This window comes from Medicago truncatula, chromosome 8 (genome assembly GCF_003473485.1).
Source record: "Medicago truncatula cultivar Jemalong A17 chromosome 8, MtrunA17r5.0-ANR, whole genome shotgun sequence".
NCBI classification, from domain to species: domain Eukaryota; kingdom Viridiplantae; phylum Streptophyta; class Magnoliopsida; order Fabales; family Fabaceae; genus Medicago; species Medicago truncatula.
This window is the reverse complement of record NC_053049.1, coordinates 38591347-38618687: the sequence shown is the minus strand read 5'-3', so window position 1 is coordinate 38618687 and position 27341 is coordinate 38591347. Positions and strand designations below refer to the sequence as shown.

General features: G+C 32.3%; 3 protein-coding genes across 3 annotated transcripts in view; 2 read left to right on the top strand and 1 right to left on the bottom strand.

Annotated features, from left to right (window-relative positions):
- The first annotated feature begins 6736 nt into the window (after nucleotides 1–6736).
- On the top strand, nucleotides 6737–8055 carry LOC25501734 (probable signal peptidase complex subunit 1). The gene is made up of 2 exons (XM_024773644.2): nucleotides 6737–6891; nucleotides 7631–8055. Exon 2 carries the CDS (start codon nucleotides 7631–7633, stop codon nucleotides 7910–7912), a length of 282 nt encoding a protein of 93 aa, XP_024629412.1. The 5' UTR covers nucleotides 6737–6891; the 3' UTR covers nucleotides 7913–8055.
- A 5598-nt stretch (nucleotides 8056–13653) lies between these two features.
- Nucleotides 13654–16234, top strand: LOC25501733 (F-box/kelch-repeat protein At1g67480). The gene is made up of 3 exons (XM_013591102.3): nucleotides 13654–13809; nucleotides 14518–15243; nucleotides 15350–16234. The coding sequence occupies exons 2-3, from the start codon at nucleotides 14705–14707 to the stop codon at nucleotides 15975–15977; spliced, it is 1167 nt and encodes a 388-aa protein (XP_013446556.1). The 5' UTR covers nucleotides 13654–13809; nucleotides 14518–14704; the 3' UTR covers nucleotides 15978–16234.
- A 105-nt stretch (nucleotides 16235–16339) lies between these two features.
- Nucleotides 16340–27341, bottom strand: part of LOC25501732 (mannosyl-oligosaccharide glucosidase GCS1) — a 40049-nt gene continuing 29047 nt past the window's right edge. Inside the window, exons 1-22 of the mRNA XM_013591101.3 lie at nucleotides 26884–27316; nucleotides 26713–26786; nucleotides 25984–26235; nucleotides 25631–25805; nucleotides 23410–23496; nucleotides 23220–23288; nucleotides 22348–22444; nucleotides 21778–21860; nucleotides 21481–21588; nucleotides 20885–21006; nucleotides 20599–20706; nucleotides 20439–20512; nucleotides 19560–19685; nucleotides 19397–19464; nucleotides 18774–18923; nucleotides 18645–18695; nucleotides 17819–17875; nucleotides 17551–17700; nucleotides 17363–17454; nucleotides 17164–17273; nucleotides 17033–17096; nucleotides 16340–16940 (exon numbers count right to left, since the gene is read on the bottom strand). Coding sequence (XP_013446555.1) covers nucleotides 16796–16940; nucleotides 17033–17096; nucleotides 17164–17273; nucleotides 17363–17454; nucleotides 17551–17700; nucleotides 17819–17875; nucleotides 18645–18695; nucleotides 18774–18923; nucleotides 19397–19464; nucleotides 19560–19685; nucleotides 20439–20512; nucleotides 20599–20706; nucleotides 20885–21006; nucleotides 21481–21588; nucleotides 21778–21860; nucleotides 22348–22444; nucleotides 23220–23288; nucleotides 23410–23496; nucleotides 25631–25805; nucleotides 25984–26235; nucleotides 26713–26786; nucleotides 26884–27171 — 2550 coding nt within the window. The 5' untranslated portion in view covers nucleotides 27172–27316 and the 3' untranslated portion in view covers nucleotides 16340–16795. Of the gene's footprint in view, nucleotides 16941–17032; nucleotides 17097–17163; nucleotides 17274–17362; nucleotides 17455–17550; nucleotides 17701–17818; nucleotides 17876–18644; nucleotides 18696–18773; nucleotides 18924–19396; nucleotides 19465–19559; nucleotides 19686–20438; nucleotides 20513–20598; nucleotides 20707–20884; nucleotides 21007–21480; nucleotides 21589–21777; nucleotides 21861–22347; nucleotides 22445–23219; nucleotides 23289–23409; nucleotides 23497–25630; nucleotides 25806–25983; nucleotides 26236–26712; nucleotides 26787–26883 lie in introns of the transcript that reaches the window.

The following is a 27341-nucleotide window of genomic DNA, read 5'->3' as shown; positions in this document are numbered from 1 at the left end:
AATAACTTAAGGTAAAAAAAAACCTAAAAATAATTTAAAGATCAAAAATATAATTGAGCCAATTATTTTAACAGGGTGAATGCAACATTCCCCTAAAAATTCAGGTATAGTTGTTCCATTTTGAAAATATGATAGCAACTCTATCAAAAACACATAAGAATGCAAAAAAAAAAAAAAAAAAAATAGCAATGCCAAAAAAACAACCAAGAAAAATGACCTAGATGTTATATATTTGTAACAACTCTCAAGACATAATTATTATACAATAAACCGCAATTAGGCTACAAAAGTTCATTTCAATTGGAAAATATCTTTAAGAATTTACATTATTAGCAGAAAAACTACTAGAGAAAAGACACTATATCTTTCTCAAGATCACATTCTTGAGATTTCATCTTGCAAGGTTTAGTATCAATAAGCCTTTTGACAACATCTCTCCTTGCAGGACGCAAAATTGGAAGCTTAGCAGTGAACTTAGTAGCAATCTTTTAATACATCTTCAACACACTTTGATGATGCAACTCTATCATCAAGAATGTTTAGTACACTTTCGCGATCACAGAAATTCGCCATAACCCAATAAACAATATCTTGTGTTTCTCCAATTCTTCTTCAACAACTTCATTTTCAGAGACTAACTATAAGCATCACTCCAGAGTTGTAGAGATCATTTTTTTCAATGTAAAAAACTAAGTCACCAATTATGAAGATAAAAACAAGCTTTTTTTTTCTTTTTCTTTCAACCATAAAAAAGATAAGGGTCATGCGTATATCCTAAGACTACATGTAAAGCAACCTAAAAAGAGCAAATTTACATTGGGAAAACATAATATGTTAATTTTTAAGAAGTTGAATGCACGACTTTTGATCCGCATATTTCCATAATAAGTTTCTTAGCATGTGCCCTTGAAGGCACAAATTAACAATGAATATATAATTGCCGAAAAGAACAATGAATATATATGTTACTGAATGTCAAAACTTCTCTATTTTCGATTAACATGTGTGCTCTTAGAACATCTGTTAGTATTTTCTATGGGGATGCGCAAATGAATTAAATATAAGAATGTTAACACAAAATTTAATATTTAAACTTTGTTTGGTAATTTGGTAAAAACTAGCCGATATGTGATAAACTGATTGATAGACGACACACTTAAAATAGATAACTAATACGCTAGTGAATTGAATTTGTAATATTTGATCAAATTAGTTGTTGAATTAGCTTTTTGAGAGGGGTAGTTGTTGAATTAGTTGATGAATATTAAATGACATGAAAAGATATTTTTAGAACTTTTTTATTTTTTTTCAATTAAGATAACAGGTTAAAATTGAGAGAAAAAAATTGATAAGTTATATTCCATTTGATCACATTTATAAGCAAATTTTACCTTTTCAAATTTATTGAATATTTATGTATCTGAACTATAATATAGTCCAAATAAACAATTATTTAATGAATGTGAAAAGGAAAATTTACTTATAAATGTGATCAAATGGAGTATATTATAATCTCAAACGTTATTTAAAGTAGCTTATCAAAAAACAAGCATGTGTCCTTGAAGGCACAAATTAACATTTGCCAAAAGATAATAACTTCACTTTTTGGCTGATAATTTTTGTAGAAATGCTTAAAACCATAAAAGTAATTTTCGAAAGATATCTTTTTGAAAAAAAAAAAGTAATTTTTATTATGTTAAAAATCTTTAATTATGAATATATAATTGCCGAAAAGAACAATGAATATATATGTTACTGAATGTCAAAACTTCTCTATTTTCCATTAACATGTGTGCTCTTAGAACATCTGTTAGTATTTTCTATGGGGATGCGCAAATGAATTAAATATAAGAATGTTAACACAAAATTTAATATTTAAACTTTGTTTGGTAATTTGGTAAAAACTAGCCGATATGTGATAAACTGATTGATAGACGACACACTTAAAATAGATGACTAATACGCAAGTGAATTGAATTTGTAATATTTGATCAAATTAGTTGTTGAATTAGCTTTTTGAGAGGGGTAGTTGTTGAATTAGTTGATGAATATTAAATGACATGAAAATATATTTTTAGAATTTTTTTATTTTTTTCAATTAAGATAACAGGTTAAAATTGAGAGAAAAAAATTGATAAGTTATATTCCATTTGATCACATTTATAAGAAAATTTTACCTTTTCAAATTTATTGAATATTTATGTATCTGAACTATAATATAGTCCAAATAAACAATTATTTAATGAATGTGAAAAGGAAAATTTATTTATAAATGTGATCAAATGGAGTATATTATAATCTCAAACGTTATTTAAAGTAGCTTATCAAAAAACACGACACACTTATAAAAAAACATTATAAATTCATGAGAAAAATTTGTTACTTGATCATATGAAATTATAAACTATAAGTTTTTTTTGAAAGGTTATAAACTATAAGCTATCCATTATATAACTTTTTTATAAGAAAAGATATCCATTATATACTTGAAAATAGGTTAGCCAGATATAATCGCGAAGGACATTTATTTTGTTAATTTTTCGATTTTTAGAGAAAGAGACTTGATAATCTAAAATTCGATCATGAAAAAAGTAAAATAAGCAAAAAATTATCTTACCTAAAAATCAAACTCAATTATCTGACTAATTTGTGTCCATTAACAACTGAACAAACATTTGAGACCCTAAAAAAAGAGACAATTTCTATGTTGGAGAGATTTTTTGGTGACATTTGAATTGAATTTTGTTGGAACTAACGGAAGGGTAAAGATGTTAATTCAAATGGAGTGAAACATTGATCCATGTGTATAGTTTTAATAGGAAGCGAGTAAAAATTACGTGTATATGATAAATTTTGTACTTCATTAATTATAAATTTATCCTTCCTAAAACCCCCATTCACTATTTGTTTTTACTGTTTGTAGTTTTATTTATCGCAATGTTTATCACAATTGTATTTTTTTTCTTTCTCAAATTGTTAATAATAAAGTGCAATAAAAAATAAGAAAGTTAAATGGAACTGCTAATGCAAAATTGTTGTAACAGTGATGATTATGAGAATGCTTAGACAAAATGGTTAAAGGACAAACACCATGGGTGTACAATTTGATTATAGAACTGCAACTAAGTGGAACCGATATTATTTAAAGTAGCAAGTTAAGGGTGGAATTGGAGAGTAGATAGTAGAAATAAACAATGCTTTGTAGTCCCACATCGCTGCAAAGAAACATTGCATTCATTAACTTGTTTTAAATAACTGTCAATAACACTGTTTCATATGTAGGCTTGTTAGAATCTCCTCTCAAAACTGTGTTTTAGTTTTTAAAAATTAAAAATAGTTTTTGAAAAGAGAATCAAACATGTTACTGTCTGTTTGTGTTATGTGTATTCTGCCACCTCTTGTAGCGCATACCATGGTGATAGTGCTGGCTAGCACTATTTTCATGGTAACATCCGAGTTCAAAATTCTTTCCGGTATCAACGTTGGTCCACCATAATCATGTTTCTCTTTTTTGTTTCCAAACAATGATCATCATTCCTCACATATGCCGGAGGTGTGATTCAAAGCATCCAAAGCGAATGTAACTATAAAGATGAAATCCATTAAAAAGTAGTTTTATTATTCTTTTTTGAATCTGAAGCCTTAGGTCCATAAGTCTATTGTTATGGTGATTTGATTTTTATATTAATAATGCAGATTTGCTTTCTTAGCTATCAATCTTCTTGCGAATCTGATCGTTAATTTGTGCTTGAGCAAAGTGAATATCAACAAGAATTTAGCTTGGTAAGGACCATCAGAATTATGTTTGTTTATAAGTAATGGTACTTTCTCATGTATTTCACATCACTTGAGGGCTGATCAGCTGGTGCTAACTTCAAATGCATCACAATTACACCTTTAATATATCTTCTAATCCATTTTGTTGTTTGCTAATTAGATTGTCGACATTAATTCATAATTTACCATCCCAATGTGTAAGATATGTAAGGTCTTGTTGTAGTTAAATATCTTATATTTTCCTTTAAACCTATGAAATTAGTTGCATTGACAAGGTTACCCCCACCTTTTGTAAGCTTTAATCTTTGTAAGATTGGTTTACAAGTTTTCATTTTAGAATTCTTCAGACATTTGTTTAACCTCAGTGGCCAATAAGTAAGATATCAGATCCATGTATTTCAAATTGTGTCGTAACATTCTCCTTGAATTCAGCTAATAATTTGGAGATGTTGCCATTGAAGATTAAGTCATGCCTATAAACACGCTAACAATATTTCAATGCTTGTTGTTTTTGACATTTAAGTGTTGGATTCAAGTGTGAGTGGTTAATATCAGGTCGACTATCAATGAACTAAATGTTGAATATATAAGGGATGTGGCTTATTTACCTAATAAAATAAGGTTTTGATTAATGATATGATATCTAAATCTCTTAAGGGTCTTTGACGTTCAACTTTTGATTTTTTTATTTCTTTTCTTCTGTTGGCTCAACAAAATATTCATCTAAAATGGATCCATAGCCACTAGATTTTTATCATAGTACCGTTCCGACATAGCAAAGTTGTTCTCCATCAGACTTGTAAAACATTGATTGCACTTTATGAAATTGAACTTGATGTCATCTTGATTGAACCTGGATCTTGATACTAGGTTTGGCAATTTAAACAGAATACTGAACTCCCAAACATGATTTTAATTTAGCAGCACAAAAGCTTTGCATATGGAACTGCAAGTAATATTATTACAAGTGAGTGGCAAGTGAGGTGTGAGGAGTAGAAAGAAAGTAAAAAGTGTTTTTAGTCCCACATTGCCACCAAAGGAATTAACATATGTGAACTTGTTCTACATTAACATCACATGTGAACTGAAACTTTAACAAAGTGAATATGCATGAGGCATTTTATTGTTGTCCCAATGTCACTGTTTCTGTACATCGCTGACATGTCAATTTTGTGTTGTTGGCGGGGGTGCAGTTTCATTGGCATTGTTTGTGATGACAAAAATTTAGTTTAAAATACACTTTGATTGAAGGAATGAATTAATTGCTTTTTTTTTCTTCTTTTCAATTAAGGTATTAAGTTCCTATTTCGTAAATTTGAAGATGAACTTAACGCTTACTTTAAGGGCTAATTAAAATGTCTATTCACTTGATCTAGATTTGGTTTAAGCACTTTAATCATATGTTTTGAATTTAAAGTCTATGAGCACATTGTGGTTGTTGGGACCATATTGCAGCCGCAGTTGTGGCACATCAGCACATTTGTTAGCTATTTTCGGCAATTTCAATACAACTAGAACCATTACAATTTTTTAAAACCATAAGTACTATCTTATGGTCTGCTTGGATTGAATTGTCTAAATTTCAAACAAGTGTTAATCTCTGAACCATTTGTAACCATAACATGGGAAGGTATGTGCAGTTCGCGACTGAATATTGCATACAAGAGTTATTAGAAGCTTATGACACAAACAGAGGAAACACAAATGATGGATGGAAAATGGTCACAATGGAGTTTGAGACATCAAAACGCAGGGTAGGTTCATTTCACACTTTTTGAAGCCGGATATTAAAATTTGGAGAAATGATATTGAACGATCATTTTAGAACAACTTTTAGCGGTATATAGTTTTTGTCTCAAAAGAAAAAAAATATTCTAAAATGATTTTAGAAACATCATTTATCTTAAAAGTTAATTATTCATTTTGTGTATATTGCATTGAAATTTAGACCTTGTTTAAGTTCATGGGGGCATTTTTTTAACTTACAAACTTTCTTTGGATTATGAAAAACACCGGGTGAATGTATTATGTTTTTTTTTTGGTTGAAAACTCAATATCCGATTCAATGATCGATTAATTCGAATGGACCAATTCTACCGTCCACTTGCGGAGACCCCGTTCTAAGCCTGTACTGTATGGATTTGCCCGCCGAAATTGACACTATAAGAATCAAACCTGAGACCTTGAGAAAAGCAAGCACACTTCAAAATCTCAAGTCAACCACTAAGCCAACCCCAAATAGATTGTGAATGTATTATGTTAAATGTCTCTTTAAAATCATCATCAAAGAAAACAATTTTAACATTTCTACGAAATATGTTTACCGTGAACAAATGCAATATAAGTAAAAGTGAGAAAAGTGACCATTCTAAAATTAAAAGTATTTTTTTTTTTAATTTTGTTATGATTTTTTTATGATAAAATAAAAAAATGCTTAAAATGAGAACATATTTGAATAACTCATCGTAAAAGTCATTTTTGACATATCTTTTTTGAAAAAATATGTTTTTTTTTTAATTTTTATCTTGTTAAATCTTTAACAATGAATATTTAAGTTACTCAATGTCAAATTTTTTGAGTAATGTAGGATTAAAAACAAACTGCAAACAACCTCATTTAAAATACAAAAAGCTTTAAAACCAACTTCATTCAACAATAATAGATAATATACTTTGAAGAAGTTAAATTAGATCTTGGCGAAGAGCTGAGTGGATTAAAAATGAGTTGTAGATTATAAATGTAAACACAGATAAAATAGCAAATATTTAAAAATAATAATCCATCGGTTATAATTTAGAAACAATTTTTTTTTAGGAAAGATGAAGAGACAATGTATTTTTTATTTTTTTGAGGGAAAGAAACAATTTATATGTTGCAGCAATTTTGCTGCGGAGCCAATTTTTGGAATTACGGAACGGTAAAAACATAAAGACATTACGTGTAATAATCGACGTGTATAATTTTAATTGGCAGAGAGTAAAAACATTACGTATATCTAATGTTAAGTTAGAAAGGGTAAGAAAAGCTGAGATTAAAATTCATAAAGACATTGAATTGAATTCGATCGATCAACACCACCACCTTCTTCCTTCTTCTCCGTTTCTCTCTCATAAGGTATCATCACACTCCGTTTTTACTTTCGTTTTCTTTTCCAATTTTCATTGCATATTCCCTTTTTATACGCTTTCACAACCAGCTTTTAGGTACACACTGATTTTCAATTTTGATATTTTTTTTTATTTTTTTTTAAAAATTTTAATAACATAATATCGCCATAATAGATCTAGTTATAAGCATTTTAAAACTGGACTGACTTATGTCCATAAGCTGTTTTACAGCTTATTTCCATATGCTCTCTCGGATAGTTTGTGAAAATAACTTGTTGTTTATATGAAAACAGTTTGACTTTATTGTGTCTATTGCTATAGAAATAGATAGCTTATACATAAGTACTTATATTATATACGTTTGTGATTTAAGCTGTTTATCAGTAAATGCAATCTTAAGTATTAGATGTAAGGACATCATAAACATGTATAACCCCTTTCACAAATGAAAGAGTTTGGTTTGTTAATTTACTTTTGCTTTCTGAAATTTTTATGTGTATTGATAACATGTATTTGGCTTTCAAAATATGGATGGGGAATGTCTCACCTCGTAACCAATTTGATTGTACCCTCGCTATTTTAGCATTTGAATGAAGTTTTTTTTTACCGTAAAAAAAATGTATAACCCTTTTCATGGCTTTAAATATTCCTTGTGTTTTGTGTTTTTTTTTTTTTTTAAAGTAATGTTTTTGGCATTCATTTCTTAGTGGTTAAGTGTTTTCTCTTGATTGTCTTTGTTGGATTAGATGGATTGGGAAGGTCAAAAGCTAGCAGAGCAACTGATGCAGATACTGCTGCTAGCATTTGCTGTGATTGCGTTTGGAGCTGGATATATCACGGCTTCTTTCCAAACAATGATCCTCATATATGCTGGTGGTGTTATTCTCACCACATTAGTCACTATTCCCAATTGGCCCTTCTTCAACCATCATCCTCTTAAGTGGTTAGACCCGAGCGAAGCAGAAAAGCATCCAAAGCCAGAACCATCTTCGAATGTAGCTGCAAAGAAAAAATCCATTAAAAAGTAGGTTTATTTTTTTGTTGCTTATGTTGGTACTTAGTGATTTAAAGTTTGAAGTTGATGCTTCGAAAGAAATTTGCATTTCCTTCTGCACAATACAATGTACTTAACTTCTTAGAGTACAATTATATAATTGTTTTCTTTTCGACATTGCTTGTCTCGATTGGCATTTACCTTTATGCTTTTTTTTTTCTCTCTTCTTTTCATCTCTTTTAGATATTTGATAATATAATGGGGCAGACTAACATTTGTCTTCTGATTCTTGTTGGTGTTCAAAGTCGGTCCCTAGCATAACTTATTGCTAAATGATTTGAGCTACTCAAAGTACTGCCTTCTCTAACAGTGCTCACTTTTAGTGTAGCACTAGCCCCCTTCGCCCTTCGGTGCTGATTTACTGAATTGGGTTGGCATATATAACTGTTACTGTTTATGGTTTTCAAAGAAATTGGTTTTATATCTTAACCAAGAGGATTCTTGTAGCTTCTGTTACATATACAAATCGAGAAACTTTTCTCGTTTTAGTGCTCACTTTGTAATGTATTCTTCACACTTTGCCATCACTCCTTTTGTATGTTTGGTGGAACCTTTTTGAAAAATGTAGACATGTGGTGTTTTTTGCAAATTACAAAATGAGTCGGTGATATCGATAACTTTAGCGAGGCAGCCTGAAATAATCTGGAATGATATATTGACTGCAACTTTGCATCTGCTACTACCCAACTAGAGCAGCCAAAATTAAATTGAACCCATTAATGAGGTTGTTCGCTCACTAAAATTAGGAGGGTTGGATGGGAAAATTTCTTAAATTTTAACTAGTGGTATTTTGATGCTGTTATATGATGAATGTAGTATGAAACATATTCAGAATGCCTGTGCCATTTACAGAGTGAACTTTTTTTTTTGGGGGCAGCTGTAGTTATTACTCCCTCCGTCTCTATATATAAGACCCTTTTGCCAAAATCACGGAAATTAAGATAGTGGATATTTGTATTAAAGTTGTTTGTAATCACTATTGTTTTTACAATTTTATCCTTTAAAAAAGAAGGTTATTTTATGTTTTCAACATGTTATTTATTGTTGATTGAAGAAAAAGATGTATAATAAACAAGGGCATGTATGTAAAGAAATAATTAATGTAGTTGGAAATAACAAAAGGGTCTTATAATAAGGGACAAAAAAAATTCTCAAAAGGGTCTTATAATTAGGGACGGAGGGAGTATTAAACATGTTTCATATCACTTTTTGTTTTTTGAAATATTGATTTGACTACTTATCTAGACTTTCTGAGGGGGTTAGGAGGGCAAGATAGGGGTGGGCTTTGGGGTGTGAGGAGGGAGGAAAATGATGAACCTTCACCTTGTTTGGAAGAGTACTTGTGATGTGAGGGGGAGTGGAAGGGAAGACTTATTAATATTTTTTTTCTTCATGAAAATGATAAATGGGTTGGGGAATTGGCTCATTGAACACTTCAACATACTATGGTTGTTGAATAGACCCCTTAAATTGCTTAACCGATTAGGTCTTAATTTTCAATCGGCTTTTTTTGTGTGTAAACTCTGATCGGATCGGATCGTAACTTCTGATCAGTTTTTTTTCCTTCATAAATATGTCTATAGAACAATCATCTCAATGTATACCCGTCAACATGGTAGACTTCCACCACATGCTTATTTGAATAATTCTTCAAATCACCTCTGAAATGGTATTCGTGATTATCATTATTATTCATTTGAACCACAAGAAGGGATCTACAACTGTCAATTCTTACTTGAAGGGGATAGAAAAGACACTAGGGGAATTGCCCTAGTTGTGGTTGGGATATAGTACTAATTTTAGCAGTCACATCAAATTCAGCCAATTAGTTTATTTATAATGAGATAAGATATAGGTGTATCCTTTATTATTTTGCTTACATATTAGCAACCAATTGTTGGCACACAGCTGAATAGTATAAAGTAAACTCAGTTTGGAATTTTGGAGTGTTGGAATGAGAAGACATAATATCCTTCTAGTTTAATAAGATGCAATCACAAATTCAAATTTGAGTTCTATATGCAACAACGTAATTTTCTTTTAAGAACTTTGGTTGGCCTGGCTACTAGTCCTATTTGGCTAGAGGGTTTTGCCTCCACCATTGCAAACAAGATATCCCACAAACAAAAGTCATAATTTTTCTTTTCACACTTAAATTAGAGAAAATGAGATTTTTTGTTTTCTGTTTAACTTTCTCGCCCAATCATAGCACTAGCTCACAATCTACAACGACGAAAATAGTCCGATCAAGAGGGAGTAGTTGATGTTAATAGGAGCACACAACGTCCAATAAATTGGGAAGCATTGTTCACCATACACATGGTATGATTACTACACCCAAAATTATGGGTCATAGTCACTTTCATTAAGTTGAACCATACTCTGAAATTAATTTATATAGGATAATGATATGGCTACTAGTCCATGCTTCAAATATGTGGTCTTGCCTGATCCTCTGCTATGCTATCAAAGATTATTCCGATTCTTGGTTGGAGCCATTGGTTCTGATTAAGTGACGCGTCTTAATTGCAAGCCTAAACCAAAATCTTAGTTCTTCTAATAGGACAACGTTATAATAAATATTATAATATGTTTTTATGGAAGAAAAAAATGCTATAAAAATGTTTTAATCTTCTGTGGTGTTAAAGGAACATTTAATAGTGTACATAATAAATTGTTTGGTGTTATTATAAAAATATCATTTTATGTTTGCATGCTCATAATAGAGGCTAATTTTTGTATATTATCAGTGTGAAAATTTACAATGCCACAAATCACAACTACTTTTATGTAATTTTAAAAGTAGTTATAGTTAGTATCAATCATTTTTATTAATATGTTAGTTTTGATTGATGGATGATGCGAGAATTTTTAGACTAACTTCTAATATAAATGGTGGAATAGATGATTAGATACATATATCTATCTTTTTTTTTTTTTTTTTGAGAGAATATATCTATCTATGTTGTGTTGTGCAATTATTTACCCTTCATTGATTAATGAGAATGAAATCTATCTATTTCATTTCAAGGAGAAAGGTATCTTCCAAAAAAAAAAAGTAATTAGGTAAACGCATTTTTGGCTGAGCTGTAATAGAGAGATAAATCCGATTGCGTCGATCTTATGGCATCCATCAAATTAAATAACTACACAACTAAAATGTCAACGATCATCATTTTTTTTTCAATTTTTTTTATCTTATTTTATTTCAATAGGCACTTTCTATTCTTAGTCAATTGTGCTTAAATTGCGTGGGAAAAATTGGTCCTAATTAGCGTGCATTTATTTAGCCAACTTGTAAAAAAAAAAATTATTTAGCTAAATCGTGCAAAATGAAGAATATAGATTTTTAACTTTGAAAGCTAAATCAACATTAACTATTGTTTTTTATAAATATCTCAGACTCCCTCATTGCTCTAAACTCTAAACACACCCTAAAGTGAGTAGATGAAGTGACTCAACTCAACCTAACCTTTTATATGAGTTCGTAAGTGTTTTGTAAGTAAAAACTAGAGTGTGAAATTGTAACATACTTAGAGAAGAAAATTAATATGCTAAAATCCAAAAGCACACTAATTAGGACCAATTTTCCAATTCCCCGTTGGTGGAGGAACTTGCTACTGCTATACTTGCATATATGATTTGAAAAACTCCTTCCCTAGAAAGCAATTGTTTTTCCTGCTTCTTTTTGTTTCTCCTTTTCTTCTATTACCAAAAAACAAGAGAAAATAGGTGAAAGAAAATAATAAATAGTTGTGGATGGATACTATGAAAAAAAATTACAACTAATTTTATTAAAAAAAACGGATATTTTATTGATTTTCAAGGTATGTATAAAAAAACTTTTAAACAAAAACTGAAAAGGAACACAGTGAGTACTGGTATAATTATTATTTTTAACTTAAAGACTTTAAGATATTATCTTTCATATGTCATTCGAATTAATGTAATTTTTAACTGTGCCGGTGCCTATTTTTATTTTTATTGTTATCTCTAATTTTGACTTTTTTTCCCTTAATTTTATTTTAACACTACGGGTATGTTAATTATATTATTCATTGAGTGTGTATCATTTTTTATAGTGTTCTCAAAAATATTTAAATTTATAAATCTAAATACGTCTCCTCAATTTTTTTAATCTAAATATGTACTGTAGTTTATATAAGAAAAGACGTTACAACTTCAAAAAGTACATTTCAATAATTTGTCAATGATTCCTTCAAACATAATTTTTTTTTGGAACAAATTTTGTCAAAAATATTAGTTAAAATAATAACTTGTCAAAAAAAAATATTTATGTAAAGAAAGTAATTTTACAGTAGGTTAAGATTTAAGAGTTAATTACTTGCAATTACAATGTAAAAATGTCTTAAACTATACTGGGAGAGCTATCTTATTTGGACACATTAAACACGGTACCATATTCGACATCAGACAAAATACAATTTTACTTAAATATTTTTTTTTGTGGGGACACTTTTAGTTTGAGAAGTACAATATTTATACAATCACTTTGAAAACCATTGACAATTTTCTCTCTCATACTTACATTATATTCTTAGAGTTTTTCTACTTGCACCCTAGTTAATCATGGTTGCACCCCAAAATGACAAGATTATCCTTTTATAAAATTTGATTTTCAAAAAGCCTATTCCTTCTTTTTTTGTTACACCCCAAAACCCTTCTTCCAAAATCATAATTCTCCAATCGATCGATTGTATTCTGCGAAGATTTTCAAAACCATACTTTCTCACGTCCATTCATGATTTCAAAGAAAATTCGAAGCAAATCAGGTTAGCAAGTGTTGTTCTTCAATCGATTGTGTTTTTTTTGTTATGGGTTCTCAGTTCTGATTTTGTGTTTTCCTTGTTCTGCTATTCACAGTTCTGCGATTTTGTAAACTCAGTTTAAGTAGGTTCATGTAAACTCAGTTTAAGTAGGTTCATGTTAACTCAATTTAAGTAGGTTCATGTAAACTTAGTTTACATGAACCTACTTAAACTGAATTTAAGTTAACCTTGCCAATGTAAATTAAAACCGTAATCGTACAGTGCATCAGTGCAGTTGAAGGAAAAAAATTGAAACTAACAAATAGAAGAAGAAATTCACTTACTTATATCCAATTGAGTATGGATGAAAAATATTTTGATTCACTCTTTAATTTTCATGGAGATTGATATTGAATATCAAATTGTTTGATCGATCCCTTTATGGGGTGAAAGAGGGTGAAACTCATTGACAATGAATAAAATTAGGGTTTTAAGAAAATTTATATAAAAGGGCAATTTTGGTATTTAAAAAAAATTTAATAAAATTTGGATGTAACCAAAAAAACATGGGGTGTAAATAGAAAAACTCATATTCTTATTCTTTCTCTTTCTTTTTCTCTCTCTATTATTTTGAACAAATAAAAAGAGAGGAAATGAAAATTGTTATCAAAGTTGTCCTATATAGTTGTATAAATATCACTGCTCTATTAAGACCATGTGTAACAAAAAAAAAAAAAATTGTTTTGTATTAGGGTGAGAGAAAATAATGATTAAAATTGTTTATTAGCTTCCCAAGTGGGTAATAAAAACAGTTATCTTATCTTGAGTTGATTGTTATCATAACAAGAGAACAGAACATACTACTCAGATACACGAGGGTGAAAAGATATTATGACGTGGTTTTGTTGTGTCAGTGTTATCCTGTCTCCGACCGTTTTGTGTTTTGACTCCAAATTCCTATAAATATATTTCTCATTCTCATTCTTATCTTACATTACATTTTTACGTTACATACTTTACTACATTACAGCACCACCATTTATCTATCTATCTATCTATATATTCCATTGCATTTCATTTCCATTTACCATTCATTCTTCTTGTAAGTTCCTCTTCTTTTCTTCTTTTCCTTCATTCAAAATAGATCACAATTATCCTTTATTTATTTCTTGCTTATTTATCCATTGATGTTATCCTGAAAACTTTATCTATCGTTGCAATTAATACAACCAGGCCTAACATTTATGGAGTATATATCTTATCAGAATTGATCACTTTGTTATTCTATTTCATTATCTAATGCTGAGATCATAAGTGTTTATGATCATTCTGAAAGCTGGATCTTTCTTTGATGTCAAATTATTAGTCTTTTACCTTTTAGATGATGATATTGTTTACAGTTATTTAATATACACATTCTTGTCCCAGTGATGTAAAATTGATCAGCGATGTGTTTTTAGTTTATGTTAAATCCTGCAGATTCATTTTTTAAATTATGTTTTTCTTTTCCAATTGAATATATTTATGGGCTGTTTGGATCGACTTATTTAAGTTTATCTACATGCATAAGCACTTTTGAGGTTATTTGAAGAGCTTATGGAAATAGATTACGGCATGTCCCTCGTGTTTAGTTTATTTTCATAAGTTCTTTTGGACAGTTTATGAAAATTGTTTGACTTTATTTTATCCTTTGTCATAGAAATAACTTATATATAAGCACTTATATGATAAATGTTTATGCTATAAGCGTTTAATTAAGTTGTTTATCTCATTTTTTAAAATCTTACGCTACCTTTTTTTCTCCTATTAGTTGATTTATTCAGCCGATATGAAACTTGAAGAGAGTGAAAGTTACGGTTGGCCGAGGCTTGGCATGTTCAAATGACCTATACTGGTTGATACTCAACAAGACATTTTCACATTGTTTGGTTGATTGATTGGTTGCAGAAAAATATTCACTACTTCTTGATTTATTGTGTGTAATTGCTGGTTAAAAAATGCCTGGTTTTGTGGCTGTCAAGAAGAGATTTTCAGAGAAGAATATGTGTTTTTCCAATATGGTGAATCAAGAGAAGCCATCTCTTTTGAAAGGTGGTCATAGTGTGAGGTCTGAGGCTGTACATGATGTTGTTGATGATGACAGCCTTATTCTTTCTGGGCTCCCTGATGATATTTCAAAGCATTGCCTTGCACTCGTGCCTCGTTCTAACTTCCTAGCTATGGGCGGCGTCTGTAAGAGATGGAAATGCTTTATTCAAAGCAAGGAATTCATAACCGTGCGAAAGTTGGCTGGGCTGCTTGAGGAATGGCTTTACATCTTAACAGCTGATAGTGAAGGAAAAGGAAGTCATTGGGAGGTTATGGATTCATTTGGTCATAACCGTCGATCTCTTCCACCAATGCCTGGTCCAAGGAAGGCTGGGTTTGGGGTTGTGGTTCTTAACGGAAAGCTTCTTGTTATGGCTGGCTATTCATCAACTGATGGAACTGTTTCTGTTTCAGCAGAGGTTTACCAATATAATTCTAACCTCGACAGGTATGTTTGTATTATGCGATTCAAGTAAATCATCTCAATATATTATTCAAATGAGTCCTTATGTCTTTCAGCATTGGTATATTTACATTTGTAAATGATATTGCAGTTGGACCCGATTGTCAAACATGAATGTGGCTCGGTACGACTTTGCTTGTGCAGAAGTCAATGGCTTGGTTTATGCTGTTGGAGGATATGGAGCAGAAGGTGACAGTCTCTCCAGCGCTGAGGTTTATGATCCGGATACTGACAAGTGGACAGTGATTGAGAGCCTACGTCGTCCAAGATGGGGTTGCTTTGCCTGTGGATTAGAGGGGAAGCTCTATGTGATGGGTGGAAGGTCAAGCTTCACGATTGGAAATTCTAAGTTTGTTGATATTTACGACCCTGAGAATCATAGTTGGTGTGAGATGAAAAATGGGTGTGTTATGGTAACTGCTCATGCAGTACTAGAAAAGAAGTTGTTCTGTATGGAGTGGAAGAATCAACGGAAGTTATCGATATTCAATCCAGATGATAATTCATGGAAAACGGTACCAGTACCTCTGACAGGGAGTTCGAGTGTTGGTTTTAGATTTGGGATACTGAATGGTAAGCTTTTGCTGTTTTCACTGAAGGAAGATCCTACATATAGGACTTTGTTGTATGATCCAAATGCAGAGCCGGGGTGTGAGTGGGGAACTACTGATATAAAACCATCTGGTTTGTGCTTGTGCAGTGTAACTATCAAGGCCTGAAAGGGTTTACTGCATCTGAACTGAAGACCTTGATAGAGTTGGCAATGGAGTTACAGTTCTATGTTGTTTTAATATGATTGTAGTGTACAGGGTTATGAAAAAAGTTTGCGACCACAATTTTGGCTGCAGCATTAATTTTTTTTTTTTTTTTTTTTTTTTTTATGTCTATCTAATTGCAATGTGATTGAAATGATCAAATCAGTTGTATTTGACTGATTTATAAAAGTTAGATAATGATGACTGTTGTTTCCCTGGAATTATATGCATATGAGAGGTTTTAATAGAGCTTATGCTTGCGTTCGTTTTATCATGCTATACCCTTACCCTTATGTCTGGTGTACACAAAAACAAAAACAATAAAGAAAACAGAACTCTATCTAATATTTTTATGCGAACAGTTCTTACAGCGGCAGTGTTTAGAATTGATACATACAAGATTTGGAGATTATAATGGCTGAGAGCACAGGAACAAGAACAACTGAAGATGGGAATTCAATCTGAACTTGCTTTTCTAGCCTTTGTATTCTTAAATGATACAGTCTGGTCTTCATTCTTTTCTCATTACTGAAACAAAAAAACCAACATAACTTGGTAACAGAAACTGATAGGTTGGGACATTCATTATTTCCCCCTTTACCATTTGAATATTCAACCACACACACATAATCCATTCCTCTCTTCTAACTATTGGGGTTTGGGTTGCTATGAAAATCTAATTATCTCTGGAATCTATAAATTTAATTTAACATTTCAACTACAACGCTGCAAATTTAATAATCTGCCTTTGTGTACGTCATACCCTCTCCAAGGTCTTTATTCTATATTGTTCCATATGCTTCTGCCATGATTAATACTACAAGTGATGTCCAACCCGTAAATGGACGTGCTCCTTTTCCCTTGCCTTTAACCTGATCGTACTGCTCCCAAAAAAATCCAGTCTCTTGATAATTACGTACTATATTTCTGCAATATCAGGGAAATACATTGTTTTAACAATCAACCAATAACTTTAAATAAATAAGATTCCATCACTGTCAAAGAAAATCAAACAATACCTAATTAAATTGCTTCTCAATTCTGTGTAAATAGCTTTGGCTTTGTCCTGATATGGTCCATTCTCTGCAAAATTCAATCTACAGATTAGTTTCAAGAAGCACTGAATGAAGTGGAATATCTGCAGATATACCTTTGGAGTAATGATGGAGCGCTGAAAGAATTCTGTAATTCATGTTTATCCAAATAGGACCTCTCCAATACGGAGGATCATGCTCAGTGTTGCGTTTCATGTACATGGAACTGCGGAATAAAAATAATCTCATGTTTAGTGCACTAAAATCAACATAAGAATAGGTCACTCAAATTAAATTAAATCCTAGGTTGTAGACCTTGTTTTGGCAAGAGAACGTAGTCCATAGTCAGTCCATAAGAGGCTGTTATTTGAAATGAGTTCAAGCTGCTTTTCCAGAATCCATGATCCCTAAATGAGACAGTAATATTAAAAAATGCATCTAATTGGTAAATCATTCAAACAATGACTAACTTAGCAATATCAGAATTAACACGCATTACTTACAGGTGGAATGATTCTCCCCATGAATGGGAACAGACTAACATAACCAATGTGAGGAACGAATCTTAATACAGGCCTCTTCGAAACATCCCGAACAAGCTGACGAGAAGCATAATTTTGTCCAGTCTCCATCTCTTTCCATTTTAGTTGAGCCTAGCATGGTTAAGTTTGTGAGATGATCTCATTTTTCAGACTTGAACGAAAAACCCATTCATTGTTATCTTGCGAAGTAAGGCACCTGATACTATAGATAAATTACAAGGCAGTATACCTTTTCTGTATGATTTCCAAAATCAAAGTAAGCACCATAAGCATCATCAAAATGCATCTGATGGACATGAAACAAAAATTAGGCATGGGCATAATAATAGTAGCAACCAATTGACTTTAGTGTCACCAAGCAAACATTTGATTAGAATCAACTGCATAGTTTGCTTTCATTTTTCTTTTCGTAAACACAAGTCAAAAAGGAAAATTGGATTATTTTTACCATATCAAAGTGCATCAATTATCCATTTATCCAATATAAACATAAAATCTTCCTTGGACTACTACATTACAGGATGCACAATTGGGAAGAATTATTCCATGCAAGTCCAGTATGTTTATAATCAACCGATTCATGCATTTTATATGCAAGGGATGCCTAAGATGTTCACATTCCTTAGTAACTGTATAATAATAAGCTTGAAGGTGATCTAGACTCTAGATGAAGAAATTAACGCTGCATTTTGACAAGACTCTTGAAATTCTCATCATCTAAGTTGTAAAAGTCAGGCTAAACCTTGCTTTCCAAACTGGAAAACTTAACATCTATTTTGAAGGAAAACTTTAAAAAAAATTATGAACTAGTTTTGAAAAGAAAAAAAAAAGACTTTATCTAGAAAATAGTAATTTGTTATATCTGTTATATTAGATCCAAAATTCTCGGTAACTGCTAACTATGTGCTACGTTTTCATTTATCATTTTTCCTCTCCTCTTTATCTTAACTGTCGTTTGCTCTTGCTCCTTTGTTGCATCACCAGCAGCAAAGACGAAAGTAAAAATATCATGGTACCAGCTCTGAAGAAATGAGTGAGGGAGAAAAGGTAAATACCTGGTTCAGTAACTCATGATCTGATAGCAATTTAGCAGTAGATCCATAATTCTGCATCATTTCATTCATCGAGTCCATTAAATTGAAGATTTAACTTTATGATGCTTACATTTATTTTACAAATTTTACCTTGCCAGGCCTGGTTTCTTTATCCAACAACTTCTCAATGGAATGCATACAGTCTGCTGCTAGTAACATCCAGCATCTAAGATCCAAGTGGCGTTCATCTTCACTTGGGTGTGAAGCACGTGGGTAATCATCCAATCCAGAGGACAGTGACTGAAAAGGCCAAAAATAATGTTACATAGGAGCATGAGTCTTTGGTCAGGATCAGGAAAGTTTCCATAAATCACGATTGATCGACAAAAACACATATGGCTATTTCATGTGATCCTTGGATGTAATAGTTCAAAGAACGGCATAACTGCTAATTAAAATAAATTCAGGTTTCGGACTCCTTCACTGTCCATGTTTATGAGTTTCAAATTTCAAGTAACAACAGTGAAAGCCATCCAAGTGGCTCAAATCTTTTGGAAAAATTGCTCCTATTATATTCTCTGTTGATACAATACATCAACAATTTAGTTCCAGCCTGTTGTAATAGCAACACATCAATACATCTCACATGCAGTTTCCTTAATTAGCTTGCATTATAAGAATGCCAAAGGTTATTTTTTGGTCAAGTTAATATGCCTTGTGCCAAAGATTAAAACTGTAGACAGTTTCAGAAAGAGAAAGAATGCATATCATGCCTTGGGATTTAATTCACGCATTGTTCTGTTATCTCGTCCATGCCAGTAGTAGCTGCTCGTTTGTTTGCCTGGATTAATAGGGATGATAATTGATAAAAATATCAGAAAGGAAAATAATATATTTCCAGCACTCAAAAAGATCACACATGCATATAGTATATACCTGACTGAGTTGTATTGAACCATTGGAACCATGCTTCTAATCGAACAAAGGAGCGTTCTAGGAACATAGAGATCTCACTTCTATCCTTTGCAGTGAACTCATTATTCTTCAAGCCAGTAATTATGTCTACAAAAACAAATATTCAACTACTTTGGTTAAGAGTTAGGACATAATAGAAAAAGATTGGAGGGTGGAAGGAGAGCTAAGAATAAACAGAAAGTTTTATTTTTATAGTATGTAACTGATGAGGAGTGATAAATTTTATAAGCTTTATAAAATCTTCATGCCCCATATGATCATAGAATGCAAGTAATGAAAAGAGAATCATATGAACATGTCTACATTCTTAAGGATAGATTGAGTTAGTTTGCAGATTAGATTTCTCTGAAAATGCAAGTAATGAAAATAGTATCAAATCCTAAATGATTTCTTTCCAGCATTCCCAAAATATTTCAACATGTATTCAACACAATAAACTATTGTTAGTCATGTTTCTGATCTAAGGTGATATTCATTGATATGCTTCATATAACTTGTCAAATCTTCTCCATAACTTTATAACCCTGAAACATTTTAAGAATCACAAAATACAGCCAATTGTGCATGATTGCTAAGTTAATAACCAAGATCATAAGAAGAAAGTTACAAAGAAAGGTTAGTCGATGAAACAAAAAATAACCAGATGGGAAGTTCATAATCATCGCGCTTCTTAATGAGAAGAAGATATAATCGTGGACCTAGCCTATGGCTTTTGCTTGAACTCACAAATTGGAACATATTGGTTGCCTTCATTTTGAAATAATGATTCTTGTAGGTCATAGCTATAAAGAAAATAGGATAATATAAAGGGATAAACTGGGAAGGAACATTAACATATACCACTTAATGCTAAAAACATAGTTGGAGGATTTCCATTTGTTGGATGCTGAGGAACAAATTCATCTGGGACCCTACTGCAAGTACATAAGAATCTGTGTCACTAGGCAGATATAAACATTAAATTTACTGTAGTTACTTAAACAAAAAGTTGATACTGCACCTTAATGCTTCAGCCCCCAGAATTTGTTCACGTGGTATCCATCCATCAACGTTCATCAAATCTAACCAGTGACCGATGATATCCAACGAAATACGAATATCCCAACGCCTGATTAATGTTCATAAGTACAAATAAAGTATAATTACATACTACAGACGATTTGTTTGATAAATAAATACAACAAATCACTCAAAAGCACTTTAAGACAATTTCATGCAAGACCAATAAAATAATAAAAATTATGATAAATGTGGTCATGAAGGACATCATTAGCTAGGAAACTGACCAGATTAGAAGTTGATGAAAACCTTCATCCCATAGAAATCCTCTTGGAAAGAAAGACCGACTTGGTACAGCTGTATAAAGCTCAGCTGGCCAATATGATACATAATCAACATGTTCCCTAAACTGCAAAGGAAAACAAGCCGCTGCATATTTATCTGAATCCTAAATTTCTGAAAACTAATTTAAAGTACAAATGAAAGCAATCTGCTGGCAAAAAAGGAAAACTAAAACCACTGGTAGCAATTAATCAAGGAACAGAGACACGCTGTCCAGATTAGAAACTTAAGCGTAATAAGGCAAACAACACGCATAAGTAATTATAGACAAAGTAACTGACAGCACATCTCTATTCCAGCCTACAATTCACTTCTAGAAGCACTGAAGAAATTATTAGCCAGAATCCAGTCCTTTGTTAGTTAGCAATCTTCTGTCTTTTATTTATTTTTCTGAGTTGCATCTAAATTGCATGTTTTACCGGGACAAAATAAAGCACATGAGAGATAACTGTTAAACTAATGATTATCATATGGTGCATTATATGATATTAGACCGTGGCATACTATCCAATAACGGCCATCACAAACTAAAGTAACTTACATTAAGGGTTCTTGACAGAGCAATTTTTGATTGGCCATAGAAGTAACCGATGCCACCTAATAAGCTTCCAATAGCAGCCTTACCAGCAGAAACGGATTCTGAGTCCACCTGGAAATCCACTAATATGATAAAGAATTTACTTCTACCAACCACAAACTTCTGAATGAATTGACTAAATCAATCATATGACATTTGAGATATTCATAATACATTAAAAGACCAAACAAGCATAATACATCATTGATTTAGAAAGTGAAATAAAAGAATAAATAAGTCAAAGGACAATAAACTTGCTACCTTCTCTGTCAAATTGAAAACTTTCTCAATCTTTTCATCAAATGCTTGTTCTTTATATTTCAGTTCATTGGACAGTGAGGCTCCTAACATTGAACAGAAGAACAAACAGTTACACCTCGACTTCAACATTGATGTTAACTAAATACTCTCCGGTTTTAAATATAAGCAAATGTCAAAACGTATTTAGCCCAGATAAAGACCAAATACATTTTGACTTTTGCTTATATTTAAAACCAGAGTAGTATTAAAGTATAAAAATGTATACATTAAACATAACGACCCAAGAGTCAAAAACCAAAAATGAATTTGAAAGCAAAGTAGGCATATGTGCCAAATTTAAGCCATTACAATAATGAATTGAACACATATAAGCAACACAATTCTAAAAATCCCAATGTTTTCCATCAACTTGACAGGTTTCCGAAGATTTTTTTTTTTATAAAATGGTTTTAAGAGCAATGTACAACTCTCAAAACAAGGAAATAATTAAATTTGTTTTCCCTCTTCGTAAAAGCACATAAATTTACACACCATATTTTTAAAATTAGACAACACAAAAAGGGTAAAAACCTGTAAGACTATTGATGCGCTCTTCCACTCTTGAACTTCCGGAATCAGTTCCTGATATTAGCACAATATCTGTAGTGAAAGGAAAGCCACCAAGAATCTGCACCATGAAGTTAAAAAAAAGGGGGCCTTATTATATTTTTTGTCCCTATAAAATGAGGGAATGAGAGAAATTTGTTTCGTTCTGTGTAAAATTTTAGCTTTGGTTTTCATCCCTCTTTGAAAGTATTGTTGCCGGTCCTAGTAAAATAAGCAAATTTAGGTTCTGGTCCCTCAACTGTTTCCCATTTCGTTTTCATTTCACTAAAATCTAAAATCACTGTTTTATTCCTTCAATTCGTTTTTGGGCAAAAAAGCAGAATTCAGTTTAGGATTAGGGCATTGTTTAAGTTTCAAAACAAGGTAATTATTCCTTGAAAAGTTAAATATATCTCTTCTCAAAGTAATAAATACACAACTTCACATAAAAAATTCCTTTACTAGACTTGTTAAACAATACCATTGGGGCGCTCACTGGCATTTGCTTAAAACTTAAAAAAAATAAAAAATAAAATAAAATAGGAGTCATATGCAAATATGGCACCACAAGCATTATTGGAAGATCACTTTACCTTCAATGGGCATAGTTTACAGATGTCATAATGGTAGGGACGAAAAACAGTGATTTCATATATTAGAGAAGATAAACAATTTTTTTTATTAGGACCAAATACCAAAAACATATTTGACTTCAGAAAAAGAGAAGTACATGATGTGACAGCAAAATCACCTAGTAAAGATGCTTTCAAGAGATAGTTGGATTATGCGTCTATATGCTCACAAAGCTGGGCAAAAGTTTTTTTAAATGGGTCTCAAAAGTACATATGTTTTGTTACCTGAAAAGCCAACACGTTAGAAGATTCGTCTGATGAGTCAGATAGTTGCAGCTGAGCATGCTTTCTTATCTACCAAGATATGCACGTAAGCAGAGATATCAGAAAAACCCTCAAAGTAATTTCAAAACATATCTTCAATTACAAGAAAATTATATCATTATATAAATGGAATTGAAACACGCTAACATACTTGTGATGCAAGATTTTCCTCAACAAGATCAGACAAATTGTGAAAGTGAGGTGTGTGAAATCCAGAATAATGCAGTTTCAGATCATCCTGGAAAAGAAACACATAAGTGAGCAATGGGATAAGGAATAACATTACAGAGAATCAAGAATGGCAATTACTAGGTCAAAACAAAAAATAGGTCTCACAATTTTCACCTGATAGTTAAGAACTAAATAAAATCACATTATATACTCTGATATGTCGAGATATCCCTTATTTCCTCTATATAAATATTCCCTCTTTCCTCGTACATTTTCTCTAATGTAATTACTAATTAGGAAAGAATATAGGAAGATTAGGTTGTAGTTACTTACTGGTACCTATAATCAACAGATTGTAGTTTCACATTTATCATTACAAAATTCACAAGGCTGCAAGATAATCTTTAAAGCAATTCAATATCAATTTTAAGATCATATCCAAGTTAGCATCAAAGCAAAATGGAGGCTTTTCAGGGCTGAGGCAATGGGAAAAGTGGTCATGAATCTGGAGGTAATCCACAATACTCATCCTGTATATGGAGCAACCACTCAGGTTTTATTGTTAAGGGGAATTGAGTGGTTTTGTTAGTAGGCAACAAACCTTAAGCAATGAAGCCTAATAAGTTTAAAATAATTTGCAATGAAGCCATCAATTTGGTGTTTAGTAAACATTCATCCACTGACGATGCATATTTATCTCATGTTGTGTGGCATTATCTTTACAATTTACAGGAGATAACTAGATGGTATTCAATGTCTCAAGCAGCATTTGTTTCAGCATGTTGACTGAGATATTTCATTGGAACTGGAGTAGCTCAATCAAAGACAAGTGTTTTCTTCCTTAGGCTTTGTTTGCGAGTTTGGAGGGGGAAGGGAGGGGAGGGTGGAAGAGGGGAGAAAGTATGTCAATGACTTTTCGGAAGGAACAAGAATGTTTACAATAAGTCAATTGATACAGGGGTCCCTTTATTGACCCTAGTAAATATCAAAAACTAGTTAAAAATTAAACTATCTTCCTATGACTAAACTTCACATATCATTTGTTGTAAATGCTGAGTCAATTCCTAGATTCTCCTTGCAATATTCATTGGGATGTAGTAATCTTCATATATCAAAAGGATCTCCACTAAAATTATTAAATTCATAAGAACATATGCCATACTAATGTTGTTGCAAATACAGATGGATATTAGGCTAGATGCCCCAATTATCGATGATCAACCTCTAGTTATTGTGTTATTCTTAGCAGAGGGAATGTTATTTCCAGATCTCCGATAGATCAACAGGCTAAAACTCTTACTATATGTGAACTTAATTGGTTGAAAGTTGAAACAACTACTTTGAGAGTTAAAGTTTTTCAAATCAGAGCCATGAGTCTCATTTGTATCATATGACAGCCTGACAGGGTTTTGGAGGGTTTGGGCGAGGAGGGCTAACTCTATATTTCAAAATATATTTGATATCTTCAAACAATTGAAAGAACAAAATGATAAATGATCATATAATACTTCAATTACGCTTAATTAATTTTAAAAAACATTATATAGTGTCAATAATTTAAAAGAGAAAAGTAAGCCATACACTCCCGTCCAAAACCCTCCATCCAAACATACCTTAAGAGATTGGTTGTTAATTAATTTACTTATGAAAAGATTCTTTTTGGAGATATCATTGCATCTTTTAAAAATTGTCATTTTTAGCTGGTTGATATTTTCACCAAGTCACTCGAAGCGGCAAAGGAGATCTTATTTATGTACAAAGCTTGACGCACGTGACATGTATACACACCCCAGTTTGGGAGGGAGTGTTGAGATATCCCTTATTTCCCACTTTCCCTAATTTCCTTTTTGTAGATGTAGATATTCTACATTTCCTTACATATTTGTCTGTTGTGATTATTGCTTGCGAAAGATTATAGAAAAGATCAAAGGGATTCTAATTGTACCTTATAATGATAAATACACAAGTTGTGAGTTAATATCTCAAACATCAATTTTAGTCTCATATTCAACTATATGTTTGCTTTAAAATGTGAAGATTCATAGGTTTATAAAATTCGTAATCTCTTCCATAGAATGAAGTAGGAAGCGAAGAACAGATGACTCACAAGTGCCTACCCATAAACTCCAAAAATAAGTCCAATGGTAGTACAAACAAGCTAATCTTGAATGTTTAATCATAATGTCACTTCATAGAATTACCTTGGACTTTAAATGTAGCTGCCAATCTCCAATGTCTGATCGAGAGCCAGATGCAAGTAAAGAACTCTCACGACTGTCCAAGTTTTCTCTACTTACATCTAGGACATTACCACCTTCATCGGCCAAATAGAAAAAGAGCTGGGCACCTCTCCCAAATTCTTCATTCCACTTAGACCTGGGGTTAGACGACAAGAACAAAGATGTTCAATCGATAAAAATCACTTGATATACCAATGCTCCTAATGGGAAACAAACATGTCACTGTCTACTTTCCAATAAGAAGAAGCTACAAACAAAGTTGGTCTGCAACAACACTTATACGAAAGTGATTTGAAGTTAAAAGTATCACTTACTTATCAACTTGCACATCAATTCGAACTGCCCAGTCCCCTCCATAACCACTGTCATCACCCTTTGATTTTAAAAACTCGGTAGTCAATATCATGCCATGGTCAACTAGTACTTGGTGCCCATAATCACGTCCATTATGCTTTTTCCAACCATAAGTACTTAAGTCATCCTCGTGTCTACAAACATGCCTCAAGTGATATCTACCGTCCTTCACACCAATCCACATTAATCCAGCCATCAAAGATTGTGGAGTCCTGCCAATAAACACAAACAAACGTGCAAAAAAACAGAAAAGTGAGAAAGTCAAATGTTGTTGACATAGGCATCCCACACAGACACACAGTCTAAACCAGATATAGGCCCTGATTGAATTGACTTATTTTAGCTAATTCACTGGCATAAACACTTGTGAGTCTATCTGAGGTGATGAAAACAAATTATGACATGTCAATAAGTTGTTGCTCGCTTATTTTCATAAGCTCTCCAGGATAACTTAAGAAAACAACTTATAACTTAAATGAAAACAATTTGACTTGATGTTATCTTTTGTTATATAAAATAGCATATATATAATCACTTATATATTACGCGCACATCCCCTAGCTTAATTGAGTTGTTTATCCATACAGTAATACATAGCGACCAATTTTTGTGTGATGCAGGATTTACAACTTTACAAGCGTGAATCTGTCAAAATTTTATACGACTGGTAAAATGAAAGTAGTATCTACCTGGCACGAATTCCGAGATAGAGATAAGGACGATATGTTCCCCAATACAAACTCTCTTTGTGCTCACCTTGAAACTGCGACAACAGTGAAACTCGATTCATACATATAAATCAAATTCATCTAATTCTGACAAAAATTAAGAGTGATGAAAAGGATGAAGTTGAAGTTAACCTGATCGAGGTCCATGATCTTTGGCGCGGGAAGCGGCGTAACAGCGCGAGGAAGACGAGGTTCAGCAACGGAATTAACTAAGTGACGAATGAGAAACAAAATAATGAAGAATGCGATGAAGCTGATAGCGAGAACAATTTTGATGCTGACATTGTCGAATAACGGAATGCTGCCTCCGTATTTGCTTGTGGCTCTGCGGCGGTTAAATTTCGGCCTTCCTTCGCCGGCGTCGGGTTCAGAGGAAGATCTGACTCTGCTCCGAGCGGTTGTTCTTCCGCTTCCGGTCATTTCTAACGGATCGTCGATTAACGACGGCGATGCCACATCGGTTTTCGAGTGAAGAGTGTTTTAGTGAAGGAGCAGAGAGAGCAGTGTAACGTAGTAGAGTGGTCGGGGAGTAACAGACGGTGACGGGTGGCTTGACGGAAACTTTTTATTTAGCACAATAAATTTTCAAA

Coding starts and splice junctions, on each gene's coding strand:
- LOC25501734 (XM_024773644.2), top strand. CDS start 7,631: ATGGATTGGGAAGGTCAAAAGCTAGCAGAGCAACTGATGCAGATACTG.
- LOC25501733 (XM_013591102.3), top strand. CDS start 14,705: ATGCCTGGTTTTGTGGCTGTCAAGAAGAGATTTTCAGAGAAGAATATG. Junction 15,244..15,349: donor TATAATTCTAACCTCGACAG/GTATGTTTGTAT, acceptor ATGATATTGCAG/TTGGACCCGATTGTCAAACA.